The following is an 18,182-nucleotide window of genomic DNA, read 5'->3' on the forward strand; positions in this document are numbered from 1 at the left end:
AAGTGTCGTCGCTGTATCCATCCAGCTGGATAGTGGATGCCTTTTCTCTCTGACACACAGGGGAGACCTAGCGGCATTCTTTAGCCTCTTGGCGGCCGAGGCAGATGAATGAACGCGCTGATCGCTTGATTTGCTGTCGGTTTCAGTGGGTAACCGATTTCTCACGCAAAAGTTTAAAGTTTCTTCCAGCGTCCGCTGGTGAAACTGGCTACTTGATCCCTCAGTTTTTTGGGGGGCATTTCGTGCCGATACTGAATACTTTAGAACTTTAGCTTAGATAACCCCCATCCCAGCGTCTCCACTTCCTGCTCTGATCTCAGTGGCTTTGATCTACCGTCTCTTCTGTTTTACGACTACATATCCCAGAAGCCCCAAAATTACTCACAGGGATCACAAGAGCACCCCCTAGTGCCAGCTGCCGAAAAAAACACTGACATATATTTATGTCAATGGCGTTCAATAAGTTAAGGTGCAAAAAAGCACGCAGTTAAGTATGGACAGTAAACTACTTCTTCTCATTTGAGACCAGAATAAAAACTCTGAGACTGAAGTAACTTTGATTTATTTTTACCTGATTGAATCCTTTATAAACTTTGCCTCAGTGAAAGAATAAAGACACAGACTGCGCTGAGTTTATGAGGATAACTCTGAATCTCTGAGTATTACATTCCTAACAGTCAGATTCAAAGATGACATTTTTCATAGTTCAACCTTCAGTTCAGGACAGAGTTAAAAAAATTCTGCTGTGGGTGCTGAGGGATGATTGCTAACGGCTGCTGCACACCTAACCAGGCTGAAATAACCAACATTCAGTCACAGTTTCACTGTAAAGCACAGAAGAGACGTTGATAGGGAAGAAGTTTAGTGGAAGTAGCCTGGCAGTGCTCTCTGATTGGTGAGTCAGAGGACCAATCAGAGAGCAAACAAAGGGTCAGCGGAGCTGGTCATGCTTTTGACGTTTCTGGACCCAAACTAGGGAAGATTAAATCTGAGCACACGTCACCTGAACCATCACCTACGACTGAGACTCAAAGAAGAGGAGCGGTTGTGATGAAGGTGAACGCTGGACAGTCTTTCACTTTTAAACAGCACATTGAATTATTCTGAGCGTTCACATCCTGGCCGTGTTTGCCGTCAGTGAGCCGGACTCATTCAGCTCCTGCATGTTTCATCGTGGTTCTCTCTCGTGTTAAAGCCGTCATGTGTTTATGATAATGGTGAGAGATTTCTGTGCATGCAGGGCCGCTGTTTCTGTAACCATGCAGCAAATGGAGGTCTGTTAAATTGTTGATGATAAACAGATCCACAGGCTCATCCCCTGGATGCATTTATGAAAGTAGGACAGCGGTGGTCCCGAGCATCCCCCATGACTGGAGCTGAAGTCTCACCCTTTTTTTGACCCCTTCTCTCTGTGTCTTACAGGCCAGCCCTGCTCCCATCATCGTCAACACAGACACGCTGGAGTCGGTTCCTTATGTGAGTCTAGATTTTCTCTTTTAATGCACGTCTGAGTCATTTTCATGGACAGCCATTCCTCCTGCCAGAGAGGAAGTTTAAAACATACTGTACTGATTTTTAACAAACACTTTAAAGAGCAAGCAGGTCCGCTAGTTAGGGAGTAAGTTTAGTTTAGCTTAATAAATCCAGTTTTGTTTAATCTGCATTTGTCCTTAAGCTTTTCCAGTTTCAGTGATGACACAGTAAATGTTTTGATTGTGAGCTGAGAAAACCCTGGAGTCCAAAGACTCTGCTGCTGAAACGGAGAGGGACCCAACTGCAGTCAAGATGGCCGACATGGGCGTCGCTATACATCCAATCCATGCCGGAAGTCACTAACGGAAGTTTCGTCTTCATGTGGGACTCAGCTGCCAGTGTTTGTCAGTCTTTTTCGCGCCTAACCCTTGGTGCTGGATCTCAAATATATCACCTTCCCCACTGCCTTACCCTGAACCTAACCACTCGGGTTTTAATGCCTAAGCCTGACCTTAGACGTACGGACTTCTGGTTGAGACTTCCAGTATGGATTGGATGTATGTCGGCCATCTTGTCTGCATCAAGGTACTCTTGCTGAAACTCGGTGCAGCTGATCTCTAAGAGGGGAAAAAGTGTGTGATTTACTTTTTAGCTGCTTGCTGCAAACTGTGCTTCAGTCCAGTGTCCATTAAAACTTTATCCGTATTTCAGTGAGGTTCTAAAGACTAGCCTGCTTCATTGTCATATATTCTGGATTAATCTCATTCAGAGTGAAATGTTTCTAGACTTTTATTTCAATGTCGCTGATTACAGCTCACAAAAATAAAAAAAAATCTCTACTTCTAAATATTAGAATATCATGGAATAATGGAAGCATGAAGGGCTCTAAAATCTCCCGGTAGACGGCTGACAATGTGGACTCTGGACTTGATAAAGACTGGTGGACCAACCGCAGCAGACATGGACCCCAAACCATCACTGACTTTGGAGACTGGAAACACTGGACTTAAAAACCTGAAGGATTCTGGACCTCCCTGATCTTCCTTCAGACTCTGGGACCTGGATTTTCAAATGAAATGCTAACCACTGGACCACTGAGACCACAACAGTCCAGGTCTTTTTCTCCTTAGCTCAGGTGAGACTCTGATGATGTCTGTGGTTCAGGATTTGCTCCACACTAAGAACAGAACACTTGTAGTCCATCTCCTGGACCGGTCTGTACTCCAGTCTCAGTCCAGTCCTCGTGAAGCTCCTCTAAGTTCTTGAATCTGCTTTGTTTGACAGTCCTCTGAAGGCTGAGCTTACCACACTTTCTCTTCAGCTCTGATCCGGCCTCTGAGAACAGCCTGCTCTCTCAGGACTGACCTTCCGTGGCTCAGCCTCCTCATGGAGGATGTCAGTGATCGTCCTCTGGACATTCGTGCAGTCAGCAGTCTTCCCCATGGTTGTGGTTGTGTGAACTGGACCAGAATGAGAGGATGAAGGCTCAGGAAATCTTTGATTATTGGACTTTTCCACAATTATTCAAATATTTCAGATAGTGGGTTTTGATTTTTGAGAGCCATACCATCATCAGGATTTAGACAAAAAAGTCATGAAATTTTAAAAAACTCTATGGGATGAATCTAGAATATATGGAAGTCTGACTTTCTGAAGTGAATTCTGGGAATTTTTTAAGACACACCTGTATATGCGCTTTAATAAAAAGATGATGCACAATCTTTTAAAATCATGGCTTTAATTTCTTTTTACATTTCAAATAAAAATAATAATAATGTTGTTGGTCCATAATCCTCCACAATCACCACTTTTAATGACGTTTTTTAAACAGTATTCCTTTTCAAAAATTAATGATTAAATAAAATCGATAATAAAGTTTGAACACCAAATGGTCAGCGTCAGCCTCAGCAGTTATTCTTATTAAACTGGTAGATTTTTGATTTTTCACTGAAACCAGCTGAAATAGAGCTACACGGTTTTGGACTGGAGCTGCTCACAGGTTACAGGGTTTATTCTTCTGCCCCTTCCCTCAGTTTTTCCTGTAATTTACTGCTCTGGTCCAAAATGTTGGGACAAAAACCCATTTGTCTCTGTAATCAGAGCTTTTAACACCGTTAGCCGTCTTTAAAGGCTCTCAGCGCTCTCATCCTCTCCTCACTGAAGCTCATCATAAATCTGTCATCTTTATATTCTGTTTTATGAGTGAAGAAAACATGGGAACAACATATTCACCATTACAAAAACATGTGCAACACATGAATGTCCAAAAACCTGCTTATTGTTGATGATGGTATGTTCTGCAGATGAAGGGTCACCTGGCTCAGTCCTGTGGACTGGACTGAGTTTAAAACCAGTGGAAGCTAATTTACCAGCATCTTTTAGAGTTACTAACTCATACAGTCTGTCTACATTTACTGTGTGTTTACGTTTGGTTTAGCATAGACAGATTTTGGCCCGACAGCATTGTCGCAGCTCATCATCAAACATCGGTCCGATCATGAATGTCAGAAACAACAACCAGTCTTGTAGTGTGACATAATGAACCACGTGTCCATGACCACGATTCAACAAGACCAGCATGTCAGAGTCATCTTACATCGTCGTCTAGTTTGATGCCCTGACCTGACCTTAACGTGGATCCTGACGCCTACCAACAGGAGAGCATTGCTCCTTATCTTTGCATTATCATTCACCAGAGCCCCTCCTTTAACCCCTCCAGGGAACTACTGCGTACTCTTTGTTTTATTTTCTTTATGTTATCATATTCATGCCTTGATCTCTATCTGAAGGAGAGCCGGTCTAATACAGCCATAATTATGTCTTGTTTGTTGTCTACTTTAAGCAACAGTCACATAAAGCGCTGCTGTTGAAGAGTGATTGACACTCGTTGTCCCGCCCCCCCCCAACGACCTGTGAGCATGCACACAGTCGCTGGGACAGTGGTGACGTCAGCATACGATGAGCGGTCTGGATCACAGTGGTAGTGTGGCCAGGCTGTTGGCCAAACAGTCTCATTGCATAGTTTGACATGAAGCCAAAAGAAAGACTGTCTAGTCTGAGCCAGCCTTTAGTTGGTCCAACACCTCAGGAGGCTGGACAGTAAACTCTGGTGCCTACAAGCTGCTTTCACTGCCTAGAATTAACACACACTATGACTGTATGACGGTCCAATCAGCAGCAAACAGTGAAATTCATTCATTATTTACTCTCTGCTCTAAAAAAGACAATCTACCAGCAAAATAAAAAGATATTTTTAAAAGGCACCAAACTTATCAGCATTGATCAAACAGCTTTAGGACTTTATTTCTGTTTTATATCAGCAGTGAAATGGCTCTGAAGAGTAATAATACACTAAGATAAAATAATGTAGGATATATATGCAAAGAAAAGTTAGATGAAAAGGATTATCACTGTTGCATGAATCTGCTCTGTGAGAATAATAATCCCTCTAGACAGTCTAATTTAGAGTGATTCAATTCTTTTATTTATGTGGATGTACAAATTGTATTGAAGTTTCTCCGTTGCTCCATAGACTGTCTTTAATATAATAAAACTGAATAAATAGTCACATATGTGAATAATAATCTGAAGATACTTTTTATTGAATATTAAATGAGAACAGGAGATTTCAGCCTCAGCCAGAGAGTTTCTGTTCTCTCAGCCTGACAAACTTAAATCCCTCTAACCAGACCATGGACCATACAGTAAATCCAGAATCATATTTACATCAAATAAACTCACTGCTTTATAGTTAAGTCTCCCAGTCTTCATTCTACAATAACATTAAACTCTGATAATGTTTAATCCTTCTCAGAAATAACAGCCTATAGAGGATATGACATGCAGCGTCTCATATCCTGCTGTGCTATTCCTGTATGAATGCATAATGACGGAAGTTCTGGCTGCTAATTAATCATCGTAGAGACAGGATGAGACTGACTCCTCTGTAGCCTCCATGTTTCAGAAATAGCTAATGTTGATTACCCATCACCTTAAATTGTTTCCCTGGAGGTGAGGCCTATTTAGCATAACAACAAGAAGAAAACACCTGTAAAGTGTTCAGTCTGGCCTTTTTATGTAGGCAAACCTTCACTTATTTATGGACATTGTTGAATGAAAGTATCCTGTAGAAGTGGAGTTTATTTTCAACATGCAGCATTGTTTAAAGGTCTACTAAAAGGAATGACTGATCTACAGTGTTCTTTTCTGTTTCCCTGACCTACTGGTTCTTTTTTCTCTTTCCACAGGTCAACGGCACAGAAATTGAATACGAGTTTGAGGAAATCACCCTAGAGCGAGTGAGTATCTCAGAATTCATTCACAGCTTCATTCAGTCTCAGTAAAGCCTTGAGAAAATGACTTGGCATTATTTTTGCAGCACATGATTTATGGAGATGTGAGTTAAACTTCTAAATAATGAAGGATCAGTTAAAGAGTAATGGTTAAGCAGTGCATGTATAAAAATTTCTCAATAGGCTCTATGAGCTCGATAAGAAACACTGACCACCAAAGAGCATAACATGGATACTTACAGTCTTAGAGTGAAGGCTATTAAGTTGGAAAAGGTATAGGTTAAGGTATAGGTGTAGGTATAGCTAAGGTATAGAAAAGGCACTAACAGGCAAAGAATGGATACTAACAGGAGTATGATAGATACTAACTAGCTAAGAATGGAAACTAACAGGTGTAGGATGGATACTAACAGGCTTAGAATAGATACTAACAGTTGTAGAATGGACACAAAAAGGTGTAGGATGGATACTTACAGGTGTAGGATGGATACTAACAGGTGAAGGATGGATACAAACAGGTGTAGGATGGATACTAACAGTCTAAGAATGGATTCTTACAGGTGTAGGATGGATACTAACAGGTGAAGGATGGATACTTACAGGTGTAGAATGGATACTAACAGGTGTAGAATGGATACTAACAGGTGTAGGATGGATACTAACAGGTGTAGAATGGATACTAACAGGTGTAGAATGAATACTAACAGGTGTAGGATGGATATTAACAGGCTAAGAATTGATACTAACAGGTGTAGGATAAAGAATAACAGGTGTAGATTGGATACTAACAGGTGTGGAATGGATACTAACAGGTGTAGAATGGATACTAACAGGTGTAGAATGGATACTAACAGGTGTAGGATGGATATTAACAGGCTAAGAATGGATACTAACAGGTGTAGGATAAAGAATAACAGGTGTAGATTGGATACTAACAGGTGTGGAATGGATACTGACAGGTGTAGAATGAATACTAACAGGTGTAGGATGAATACTAAGAGATGTAGAGTGGATACTAACAGGCTAAGAATGGATACTAACACATGTAGAATGGATACTAACAGGTGTAGGATGGATACTAACAGGTGTAGGATGGATACTAACAGGTGTAGATTGGATACTAACAGGCGTAGAATGGATACTGACAGGTGTAGAAGGGATACTAACAGGTGTAGAATGGATACTAACAGGCTAAGAATGGATACTAACAGGTGTAGATTGGATACTAACAGGTGTGGGATGGATACTAACAGGTGTAGAATGGATACTAACAGGTGGAGAATGGATACTAACAGGTGTAGGATGGATACTAACAGGTTTAGAATGGATACTAACAGGTGTAGAATGGTAACTAACAGGTCTAGATTGGATACTAACAGGTGCAGAATGGATACTGACAGGTGTAGAATGAATACTAACAGGTGTAGAGTGGATACTAACAGGCTAAGAATGGATACTAACAGACTAAGAATTGATACTAACAGGTGTAGGATGAATACTAAAAGGTGTAGAATAGATACTTACAGGTGCAGAATGGATACTAACAGGTGTAGAATGGATACTACCAGGTGTAGAATGGATACTATTTTGTGTAGAATGGATACTAATAGGTGTTGGATGGATACTGACAGGTGTAGAACAGGTACTAACAGGCTAAGAATGGATACTAACAGGCTAAGAATTGATACTAACAGGTGTAGAATGGATACCAACAGGTGTAGGATGGAAACTTACAGGTGTAGAACAGATACTAACAGGTGTAGAATGGATACTAACAGGTGTAGGATGAATACTAACAGGTGTAGAATGGATACTAACAGGCATAGAATTGATACTAACAGGTGTAAAATGGATACTAACAGGTGTAGAATGGATACTAACAGGTGTAGAATGAATACTTACAGGTGTAGGATGGATACGAACCGGTGTAGAATGGATACTAACAGGTGTAGAATGGATACTAACAGGTGTAGAATGGATACTTACAGGCTATGAATGGATACTAACATGCTATGAATGGATACTAACAGGTGTAGAATGGATACTAACAGGTGTAGAATGGATACTAACAGGTGTAGAATGGATACTAACAGGTGTAGAATGGATACTTACAGGCTATGAATGGATACTAACATGCTATGAATGAATACTAACAGGTGTAGAATGGATACTAAGAGGTGTAGAATGGATACTAACATGCTATGAATTGATACTAACAGGTGTAGAATGGATACTAACATGCTATGAATTGATACTAACAGGTGTAGAATGGATACTAACAGGTGTAGAGTGGATACTAACAGGTGTATTATGGATACTAACAGGCTATGAATGGATACTTACATGCTATGAATGGATACTAACAGGTGCAGAATGAATACTAACAGGTGTAGAATGAATACTAACAGGTGTAGAATGGATACTAACAGGTGTAGAATGGATACTAACAGGTGTAGAATGGATACTAACATGCTATGAATGGATACTAACAGGTGTAGAATGGATACTAACAGGTGTAGAATGGATACTAACAGGTGTAGAATGGATACTAACAGGTGTAGAATGAATACTAACAGGTGTAGAATGAATACTAACAGGTGTAGAATGGATACTAACAGGCTATGAATGGATACTAACAGGTGTAGAATGAATACTAACAGGTGTAGAATGGATACTAACAGGCTATGAATGGATACTAACAGGTGTAGAATGGATACTAACAGGCTATGAATGGATACTAACAGGCTATGAATGGATACTAACAGGTGTAGAATGGATACTAACAGGTGTAGAATGAATACTAACAGGTGTAGAATGAATACTAACAGGTGTAGAATGGATACTAACAGGCTATGAATGGATACTAACAGGTGTAGAATGGATACTAACAGGCTATGAATGAATACTAACAGGTGTAGAATGGATACTAACAGGCTATGAATGGATACTAACAGGTGTAGAATGGATATTAACAGGTGTAGAACGGATACCAACAGGCTATGAATGGATTCTAACAGGTGTGTGCATACAGGCTTATTTTAAAGGCAGTTTAATGTTGGCAAGTAGAATCTGTACAGAATACTCGAAGGTAGTTCGATGCTCCTGCTGAGTCTTTTCAAAAAGACTGTAAGTCTCAGAGAAGTGAGGAGCTGAACTTTTCTCCTTCCTTAGAGGAAGTGAGACCCTGCAGGGGAGTAGATTTTTGTAATCAAGAGAAGCTGCGCTTACTCTCAGCTAACAATGTCATCAAAACTTGACTCTCATTATGTACATGAACACTGGGGGTTTTCTCTTTACTGCTGACACAGTGGAGCCTCTGAAAGACATTCCTTTAATCCTGCTATCATATAAAGGAGAGGCTTTGTGACCTGAATGTGCTGCAGAAATCCAGTCATTATGTAAAGGAGACCAGAAGATACCCCTGAGCATTAGACCAAAGCATGGACTCCAAAAAGACACTCTGTTAAACATTCATCTCAGTGTCAGAGGCACTCAAACTCTGACATCTTTAGATGTCCTCTTCATATTCTTTATTGTCACAGAAACCTGTGAACTTACAGCAACCAATCACTGTCAGCTTTATTAACTGAGCCTTCACTGCAGCTGTTGACAGTTTCTGAACTTCCGGACAAATACATGAAAATACATTTAGTCATTCCCATGTTTTACATCCAGAGTATTGTCTCAAGCTTCTTTATAGCAGCAGATAGGGCGGTGGTCTGGACTGGGATTTCTCATGCATTTTTGCTCTGGTACTCTGAGAGTATAATGGTATTTATGTTCTAGTTTTTTATTCATTGATTCTCCGTGTGTATATAAACCGTTTCATGTGTAATCTGTGTGTTGTTGAATGTTGTTCATGGCTGAAGCACGAGGGAAAAGTTACTAAGACAGTCCTGATTCAGAATACCAGGATGTTATCAAGGACTGAAACCGATCTGTCCAATAACAGCTTTTAGTGTTTTAGCCAGGGTACACTCTCAGAGAAGAGGCTAAATCCTGCAGCTTCCAGACTGTGTAAAATGAAGTTGATGTGTTGACATTTACATCACAATGTAAAGACCAAACTCTGCCTGCAGTCTCCCTCTTCTCTCTGATTATCTTTCCATTGCTGCAGGGTAACTCAGGATTAGGCTTCAGCATTGCTGGAGGGACAGATAACCCACATATTGGTGATGACCCGGGCATCTTCATCACCAAGATCATCCCTGGAGGAGCTGCAGCAGAGGATGGACGCCTCAGGTCAGTCACTCTGGTGTTTTCTAATGAGAAGTAGCATGACTTAAAGATCATCTTCACCTTTTACTTGAGTTGAAACTGTATTTTTCACTCCTACCACTATAATAATCTACAAGCAGGCAGGAAAAGGTAAGAAGATAGATATCCTACATCCCGTTCCAAATTATTATGCAAATGACAGTTAGCATAATTTTAAGTCATCACCCATTAGAGCATAATTCAAATTTTATGAACAAAACTCCAAATGATAACTTAAAAAAATAAAAAATAAAAACCTCAAATTGCACTGTTCCAAATGATTAAGAACAACAGAGATTCGGAACATTTTTAAAGAACAGAAAATGCTCATTCGTTGAATTTGCAGCATTAGAAGGTCATATTTACTGAAATCAAAGCTATTTCAATCAGAAACATCTTAACAGGCCAAGTTCCATGTTAACATAGGAGCCCTTCTCTGATATCACCTTCACTATTCTTGCATCCATTGAACTTGTGAGTTTTTGGAGAGTTTCTGCTTGAATTTCTTTGCAGGATGTCAGAATATCCTCCCAGAGCTGCTGTTTTGATGTGAACTGCCTCCCACCCTCATAGATTTTTAGCTTGAGGATGCTCCAAAGGTTCTCAGTAGGGTTAAAGGTCAGGGGAGGATGGGGGCCACACCATGAGTTTCTCTCCTTTTATGCCCATAGCAGCCAATGACACAGAGGGATTCTTTGCAGCATGATATGGTTCATTGTCATGCATGAAGAAAATTGTGCTACAGAAGGCACGGTTCTTCTTTTTGTGCCATGGAAGAAAGTGGTCAGTCAGAAACTATATACTTTGCCGAGGCCATTTTCACACCTTCAGGGACCCTAAAGGGGCCTACCAGCTCTCTCCCCATAAAAACATGACTCCACCACCTCCTCGCTGATGTCGCAGCCTTTTTTTGGACATGGTGGCCATCCACCAACCATCCACTACTCCATCCATGGTTGCATGGGACTCATCAGTAAAACAAGACTGTTGGAAAGTTAGTCTTCATGGATTTTAGCAAAAAAGAGCTCAGAAAGGAGCAGCGACTGGTCCTGCTGCCAGAGTTACATAGTACTGAATGCAGTTATCAGGGCGCTCTGTGGAAACAGGGTGGATGATGTTCTTCCTGTTTAAATTTATAGCACTGTTAGATCAACTCTGAAACTACTGTTTTAGGATGAAAAGGTGCGTACTGCTGCTTTTAAAACAAAAACTGTTCTGGAGTAAACGGCTGCCATTTTGTCTCTGAAAGATTAGCTTGTGTGTGATTGTGCTATGCTGGGTCCCAGCTGTTTCCCATGAGCACCCTCAGGAGAGCTGTGCCCTTGACTGTTGGGGCATGGATGGTTTGTCAACACCTCAGGGGGATTCTAACTCATTTCAGTTTTACACCCTGGTGTTCGCTCCCTCATCTAAGCCATTCACAGGTCTAAGCTCACACAAACATGACATACCCCATAATAAACACTCCACTGTTCAGAATGGAAAGCTTTCTCTATTAACAGTAGCACACGGACATCCACATAATAAGAGCAGAACCCCTCTGATGGATCTCTGCTCTGATAAAAACCCTCAGACTAAACCTTTTTCCCTGGGTGGATGCTCTACATCAGCCAACACTCTCCCTCATCTTTAATGTGCTCTCTGAAGAGAGAAACAGCCTGGTAATTAAACATTACAGTTAATCACCATCATTTATTCATACTCTGCCTCCTTCAGAGTGAATGACTGCATCCTGCGGGTGAATGATGCAGACGTGTCTGAAGTCTCCCACAGTAAGGCCGTGGAAGCCCTGAAGGTTGCCGGTTCTATAGTCCGGCTGTATGTGAGGCGCCGCAGACCGATGCTGGAGACCATCATCGAGATCAAACTTATCAAAGGACCAAAAGGTGGGGCGATTACACTCAAAGACAGTCACAGCTTTAATGTTTCACTGGCTCCTGACTTTTCTGCTCTGTGAATATCTTAACTGGTCGTCTTAAGTGGTCGGACTTATCTGTTTACATTTAGCAGTGATACTCAACGTGTGGCTCTTTTGTGATTATTTGTGGCTCTTTTACGTCTTCATTTTAAATATTTTTCCCCCAGAAACCCTTGAAAAAGAGAAACTTTTTTGCCCTTTTTTACCATTTTTTGCCCCTTTCGCCCATTAAAGCTACCTTTTGTCATCAAATACCACATTTTTCCTACTTTTTGCACTTTTGCCACTTCTTTTTGCCGCTTTTGCCACTTCTTTTTGCCGCTTTTTCCCCATATTTCTCACTTATAGCCCATTTAAGCTACCTTTTCCATTAAATACCACTTGTTTCCTTTTCCCCCCTTTTTTGTCTCTTATTTTTGCCAATTTTTTTCCCATTTTTGCCCTTTTTCACCATTTTTTGACACACTTTGCCCTTTTAAGCTGCCTTTTGCCATTAAATACTACTAGTCTCTCATTTTTTGCCCATTTTTGCCACTTCTTTAAGACACTTTTATCCCATTTCTGCCCTTTTCACCACCTTTCACCCATTTCAGCTACCTTTTGCTACTAAATACCAATTGTTCCCTATTTTTTTGCCCATTTTTGCCACTCTTGACTGCTTTTTGCCTATTTTAGTCACTTTTCACTCTTGTTTTACCGTGTTTTTGCCACTTTTGGATCATTTTTTGCCATCTGTAACTCATTATTTTGTAACTTCTCACCCATTTTTGCTACTTTCTGACTTTTTTCCGCTTCTCTCCCCCTTTTTGCCCCTTTTCATCAATTTTCGCTGATTTTTGACCATTTTTGTAATCTTTAACTTATTTTTATTGCTACTACAAGCTGTTTTTGCCACTTTTAACCACTTAGATTGTGGCTCTTGCAAAGGAATTTTTCAACAGTTTGGCTCTTTGATAGAGCAGGGTTGAGTAACACTGTTTTAGAGCCTTACAGGTCACATATTATACAAAATATACTTTTTCAAGGCTGTGAGGCCTTGAATTCCCAAATCAAGGCCACCAAGAGGGAATTCAGCAGATTATGTAGAGGCAAAACAGGAAAAGGAACTGGAAATGACTAACCCCTCTGAGGAATGGACTAGTATAATCCCCACTACAGCCTCTCAAACATGGAGATATTTTTCATGGATGAGCTGTATCAGATATTTATAATACAAAAATAAAAATCCAGACTATCCAGAGCTCAGTCCAAATCCTGGAGAGGATGTGGTCACTGTAGACTGTGCACATGTTTTCTAGCACTGCCCTGTTCCTAAACCTTTAGGAGGATATCTACTGTACAGTTAGAAAGGTCCTGTGCTATGATACTGAATCGTCCTGCTTTTGTTGCGGTCAGTCATCACAAACTCTCAGGGAAATAAAACAGGAAGTGATAGGAAGGATTCATACACTGCAGGGTGGTGGTTTTAGAAAAAACAGAAATGAAGACATTTTTCTGGTTTCTATCAGGTTTGGATACATGTGCTGTTAATCTGTTAACCCAGAAACTAACCAGCTTCTTTGGTTCAAACGCAGGGCTTGGCTTCAGCATCGCAGGTGGAGTGGGGAACCAGCACATCCCAGGTGACAACAGCATTTATGTCACCAAAATCATCGACGGCGGGGCGGCACAAAAGGACGGGCGGCTACACATCGGAGACCGGTTGTTAATGGTGAGTAAACGTGTTTAAAAAAGCAGAGTTATATTTAAACTTCATTATCTGATATATTTCTCATGTTACTACATAAAAGAACACAGCTCAGGTTTAATGAAACTCAGTTAAAGTGGTGATATATAATGGTAACTCATAGGGCCTTTTCACACCTAACCTGTGTAGTTCAATGAAATAAAGAGCCGTTTAGCAGGTCAGCGTGGTTTGTTTGAGCTGGTGTTAAAGCCGTTAATCAAACACTGGTTCAGACCAAACAACCACACTGAGACTGTTTGGATCTGGCTTCTTTCAGACTCTGGTGGTATCCAGCCTAACTCTAGGGAGAATTCAACTTTTTTTTTTTCTTAAATTAACCAGCTGTTACCTCCAGATAAATAAACGTCCATGCAGGCCCTCTATAGTCCTCCTAACTGAACATGCATTAAAGACCCCTAGTGCACCTGCGGGATCTTCAGTGTGGATGAGCAGGTCATGGTTCAGGAGGATTAATGTGGAGCTCCTCTTCAGCTGTCCTGTTGAGCGCCTTCAGTGACTCTTGTACATCAACATGTCATTTTTGAGCAGCTATTTTTGGTCTGAAATAAATAAAAACAAAATAAAAAGCTAGGAGCAGAGCCGACATTTATCCGTGTGGTTGTCTGTCCATTAAGAAATTGGAAAGTGTCTTTGGAGCAGAAATTCCCAAAGAAATTCAAATCACTAGAGAGCTTTTTCCTCACACATCACACATTTTAGTCCTGTGTGAACACAGACCAAACCTGAGGCAGCTATGATACAATGGAGTGAATGGATCTATGATTCAGACCAGAGCAAACAATGTGTAGTGATGGGAACAATTTTTGTCTTGAATCTTAAGATAGATGATGAGTATTTCATTTGTTCTTTGTCTTATAATTTCCATGTGTTGAAAACAGAATGAATGTCCACAGATGATTTTAACAGAGAAATATCATCCGTTTCTAAATTCTGTTTCTGTTGCACTGGAACTAAAACTAGATAACTAATCTCAGCAGTGACCTGATGAAAGCTAAAGACATATTTTTCGTCTCGTAACTAAAAAACAGAAATTATTTAAAGGCTTCTAATCTTTGTATTCAACCAATAGACAGCTATTCCTCATGATTTTATCATTAATTTACATAAAATCAAAAGCTTTATATTTAATATAGAGCATATGACTTTGATGAGCTCAATAATCATTTTCAAACTATTCAGTTGTCAGTCTGTTTGTGATGATTGCTAAGGTTTCCAGGATATCACACTGTGCCCAATCAGCACAATCAGCTAGAGCGCGTTTTTTCACTCTTCGTTTGATTCTGATGACATTTCAGCAAAGGCTCTACAGTCTTAAGCTACTCATACATCAGAAGACTTTGAAAAGATTTGGAAAAGACTCTTGGAAAACTATCAGCTCACACCTGCTCACATCTAGAGACAAGTTTTTAGAGTTTTAGTTACAGCCTAGTCTCAGACTGAGATTTTACAAAGACTGTGAATCTTGCAGGGTCACTATTTACAAGACTACTACTAGATTGTTTTAGCATTTTTTTCCCACCATGCAATTTTTTCGTCACTCTGTCGTGATATGTTGGACAATTCACATCGAACAGGCTGGGCTGATCTGCCCACAGCTCCACCAGCCGCTCCTCTTTCTGGACGGTCCATACTGGTCGGGACCTTCGACATTTCACTGTCGGTGTTTCTTGCTCGTCCACGCCGCTCTGCCCTTTTGTGGTTGTTTTGACCGGCAGGTTTCCTGCTTCCCGTTTTGTCAGAGCTCATCCATTGGTTGTTGATAGTGTTACATCACTGTGACTTGTGATTGAACGTGTTTGATTTGATCACAAGTCCAAGACCTGGAAAAGACTGATATAAAACAGCGCAGGTTACCACCTTAAACTTAACGATAGAGATGACGGGAGCGCGCTGTGACTCCAGTAAGTCTCCTAAAATTTACTAAAGACTTTTTAGTTTAGTCTGTGACTGTGAAAATCTTTTGGTGTAAGCCCAGCAATAGATGGGTTTGTATAAGCGTTTTAGAGAAAGCATGCTTTTTTTAAAGTAAAAACCATCATGTAGCTCTCCTCAAAGCTGTCAGACTTTACTGACTTAAATATTAAGCTGATGGAAACTCAACAACATTTTAGTCCAGTTTTAGTCAATAAAAAGTCCTTGGCTGTAGTAGCAGACCTGCCAGCTTGGATAGATAACATTGGGACATATCTAAGATGTTTTACACCGATGTTGAGGCAGACGTGATTAGGTTCTTTTTAGAACAAGTCCATTTCTTTGCCATTGTTTGACTTCAAAGTTTGATGAGCCGGCATGGCCACACCCTCTGAGATGAATACATGAGCCAAACACTTTGATGAAGGCCACTACTAGCATTTTTGCAAATATCATGCAGATCTGATGTGCCCCCTTGGAGAAGTTAATCCTAGATGGACTCCAGGAAATTGCTACTTCAGCCAATATTTTAGCAAAAATTCAAATTGGCTAACTTCCCGTTGATTTGGCGATATGAGTGCAAGAGGCTTTTTTGTAGGTCCTGACATGATATAACCTGACACGCCATCCATCTGGTAAACCTTCCATAGACGGTGCTTGGGAAAGGGCAGAGCCTTTGAAAAAGAACTCAGAGGGTGATTGGATGAATGTTCTGTCTGTCACATTTTTACAGGCCAGTCAGAGCAACAAAACACGTGACGTAGCCGCTACTCCATAGAGAGCTTCATAACGTGAACCATGGCTACTTTGAAAAGAAAACAACTCAATGCTGTTCTTTGTTCTTCTTTGAAGTAGAAATGTCATCAAGTTCTGATAAAACTGGCACTTTAGCAGCATCCACGCTAATCTCTACTGTCATAATTGCACCAGCCTCTCATTGCTGCTTGCTTATGTTACAACTCCGCTGCACCCGAAAGTACTGCCTCTTGTCACTGATTGGTCCTGTCACTTTCTAACCGGGCCCAAACGGTTCAGACGGGAGCAAGATGGATTAACCAGTGAGAAACATGGAAACGGGCGAATCCATCTGCTTTGCAAGGTTAGACACGATAAATACTGTATGTCTAAATTTCAAAATCATAGACCGAACGGGCTGTGGGGGCTGATTTTCTGAAATGTTTTAGGGAGCGCCACTGAGCAATTAAGCCACACCCAGCAACATTATTCACATCAATGAGCTTGTTTATCCAGTAAGAGTATTATTAACTAAGGCCGGCCACACACTGGACGATTTTAATCTGAAACCATTTTAAAACCGTGGAGACCACAGACTTCAGGACAATTTCCAAAGATTTTTCATCTTTAATCCTCTGAACGCACACACTAGACAACTCAGCCAGACTGTCAGATCACTGGAGACCACACACCTGCCCACTGCCTACGACCTCGCATGATCACGTGACTTCGGGAAAAAAAACATGGATGTCTGCCGATACCGTCTTGCTGTCTCTCTGCAACAAGCTGTCCTGGCATGTGCTACAGGTGCAGCAACAATCATAAAACAAGGGAAAGACTCAGGACGAAATCCTGGCTGGAATGAAGGTACCGTTGTGTTTATGGTTGTGAGCAGTGAAAGTACGTATAATTCGTCTGGTGACGCTACCCGGTCTGCTCGCTCTCACTGGTTGTTGTGGGTACTCCATCAGCGGCACTACAACCTAGAATCGTAAATATCAAACATGTTTGATATTTACGATTCAGGGTCTGGGAGGCTATGATGGGATTTGGAGCAGTAAATGAATCGTGTTAACACCACACACATGCAGACTACTCAGACAAACTGTCGTTTGCGACGAGGCTCCAGTCGGTATATGCCCCCACAATCATCGGGGGGGAGGCAAATCTTGCCGGCATAAAATCCTGTAGTGTGTGGCCGGCCTAAGTTCCATGGATGTTTAATCCTTTTTAAAAAACTACTTGCTGTTTCACGGTGAGCAAACATTTTTGGTTAAGTCATAGTCTTTCTATTAAAATTCCCTCTACTTTTTGTCACTTCGTGATGATTTCTCAACATTTTAGTCAGTTTTAGTCAGTCGTCCTTACATCTTAGTCTTAAGTTTAACTCACAGCATTTATTCTGCTTTGAACTAATTCAGTCAGCCTTATTATATCATAAAAATAAATGTTAAACACTCATATTAATGCACTATCAATACTTTTGTGAAAATACTGACATACGTTACACACATAGAGGAGAATTATCACGGATTTCAAATGTCCAACACTCCAGTTTTGACATTTTAACTGAGTTTCAGTCTCCTAGACAAAAACAAGACTGAATTTGGATTAGATTTTTGAAATCTGTTGTAGCTAGTCTTTGTCACGTCTTCCTCTTAGAAAAAGGTTTTTGACCAACATTTTTAGTAACAGTTTTAGTTGACATAATTAACACTGTTATATTGGAGCTGTGTGGCGACATAGTTTTATGTTTTTATTGTGATCCACAGATTGAAGTAGACACAGGATACGTGCGTCCTAATGAAAGGATAAGCACTCAGTAAAGAGACCACTGATCCTAATTTTT

General features: G+C 40.7%; 1 protein-coding gene across 6 annotated transcripts in view; it reads left to right on the top strand.

The window, feature by feature from the left end:
- dlg2 (discs, large homolog 2 (Drosophila)) overlaps positions 1-18,182 on the top strand; it is a 249,892-nt gene that overhangs the window by 148,755 nt on the left and 82,955 nt on the right. For all 6 annotated transcript variants that reach the window (XM_041801111.1, XM_041801113.1, XM_041801112.1 and 3 more), the window contains exons 4-8: positions 1,423-1,476; positions 5,721-5,771; positions 9,883-10,007; positions 11,739-11,908; positions 13,515-13,651. In XM_041801111.1, coding sequence (XP_041657045.1) covers positions 1,423-1,476; positions 5,721-5,771; positions 9,883-10,007; positions 11,739-11,908; positions 13,515-13,651 — 537 coding nt within the window. The remainder of the gene's footprint in view (positions 1-1,422; positions 1,477-5,720; positions 5,772-9,882; positions 10,008-11,738; positions 11,909-13,514; positions 13,652-18,182) is intronic.

This window comes from Cheilinus undulatus, linkage group 12 (genome assembly GCF_018320785.1).
Source record: "Cheilinus undulatus linkage group 12, ASM1832078v1, whole genome shotgun sequence".
In the NCBI taxonomy this organism is placed as follows: domain Eukaryota; kingdom Metazoa; phylum Chordata; class Actinopteri; order Labriformes; family Labridae; genus Cheilinus; species Cheilinus undulatus.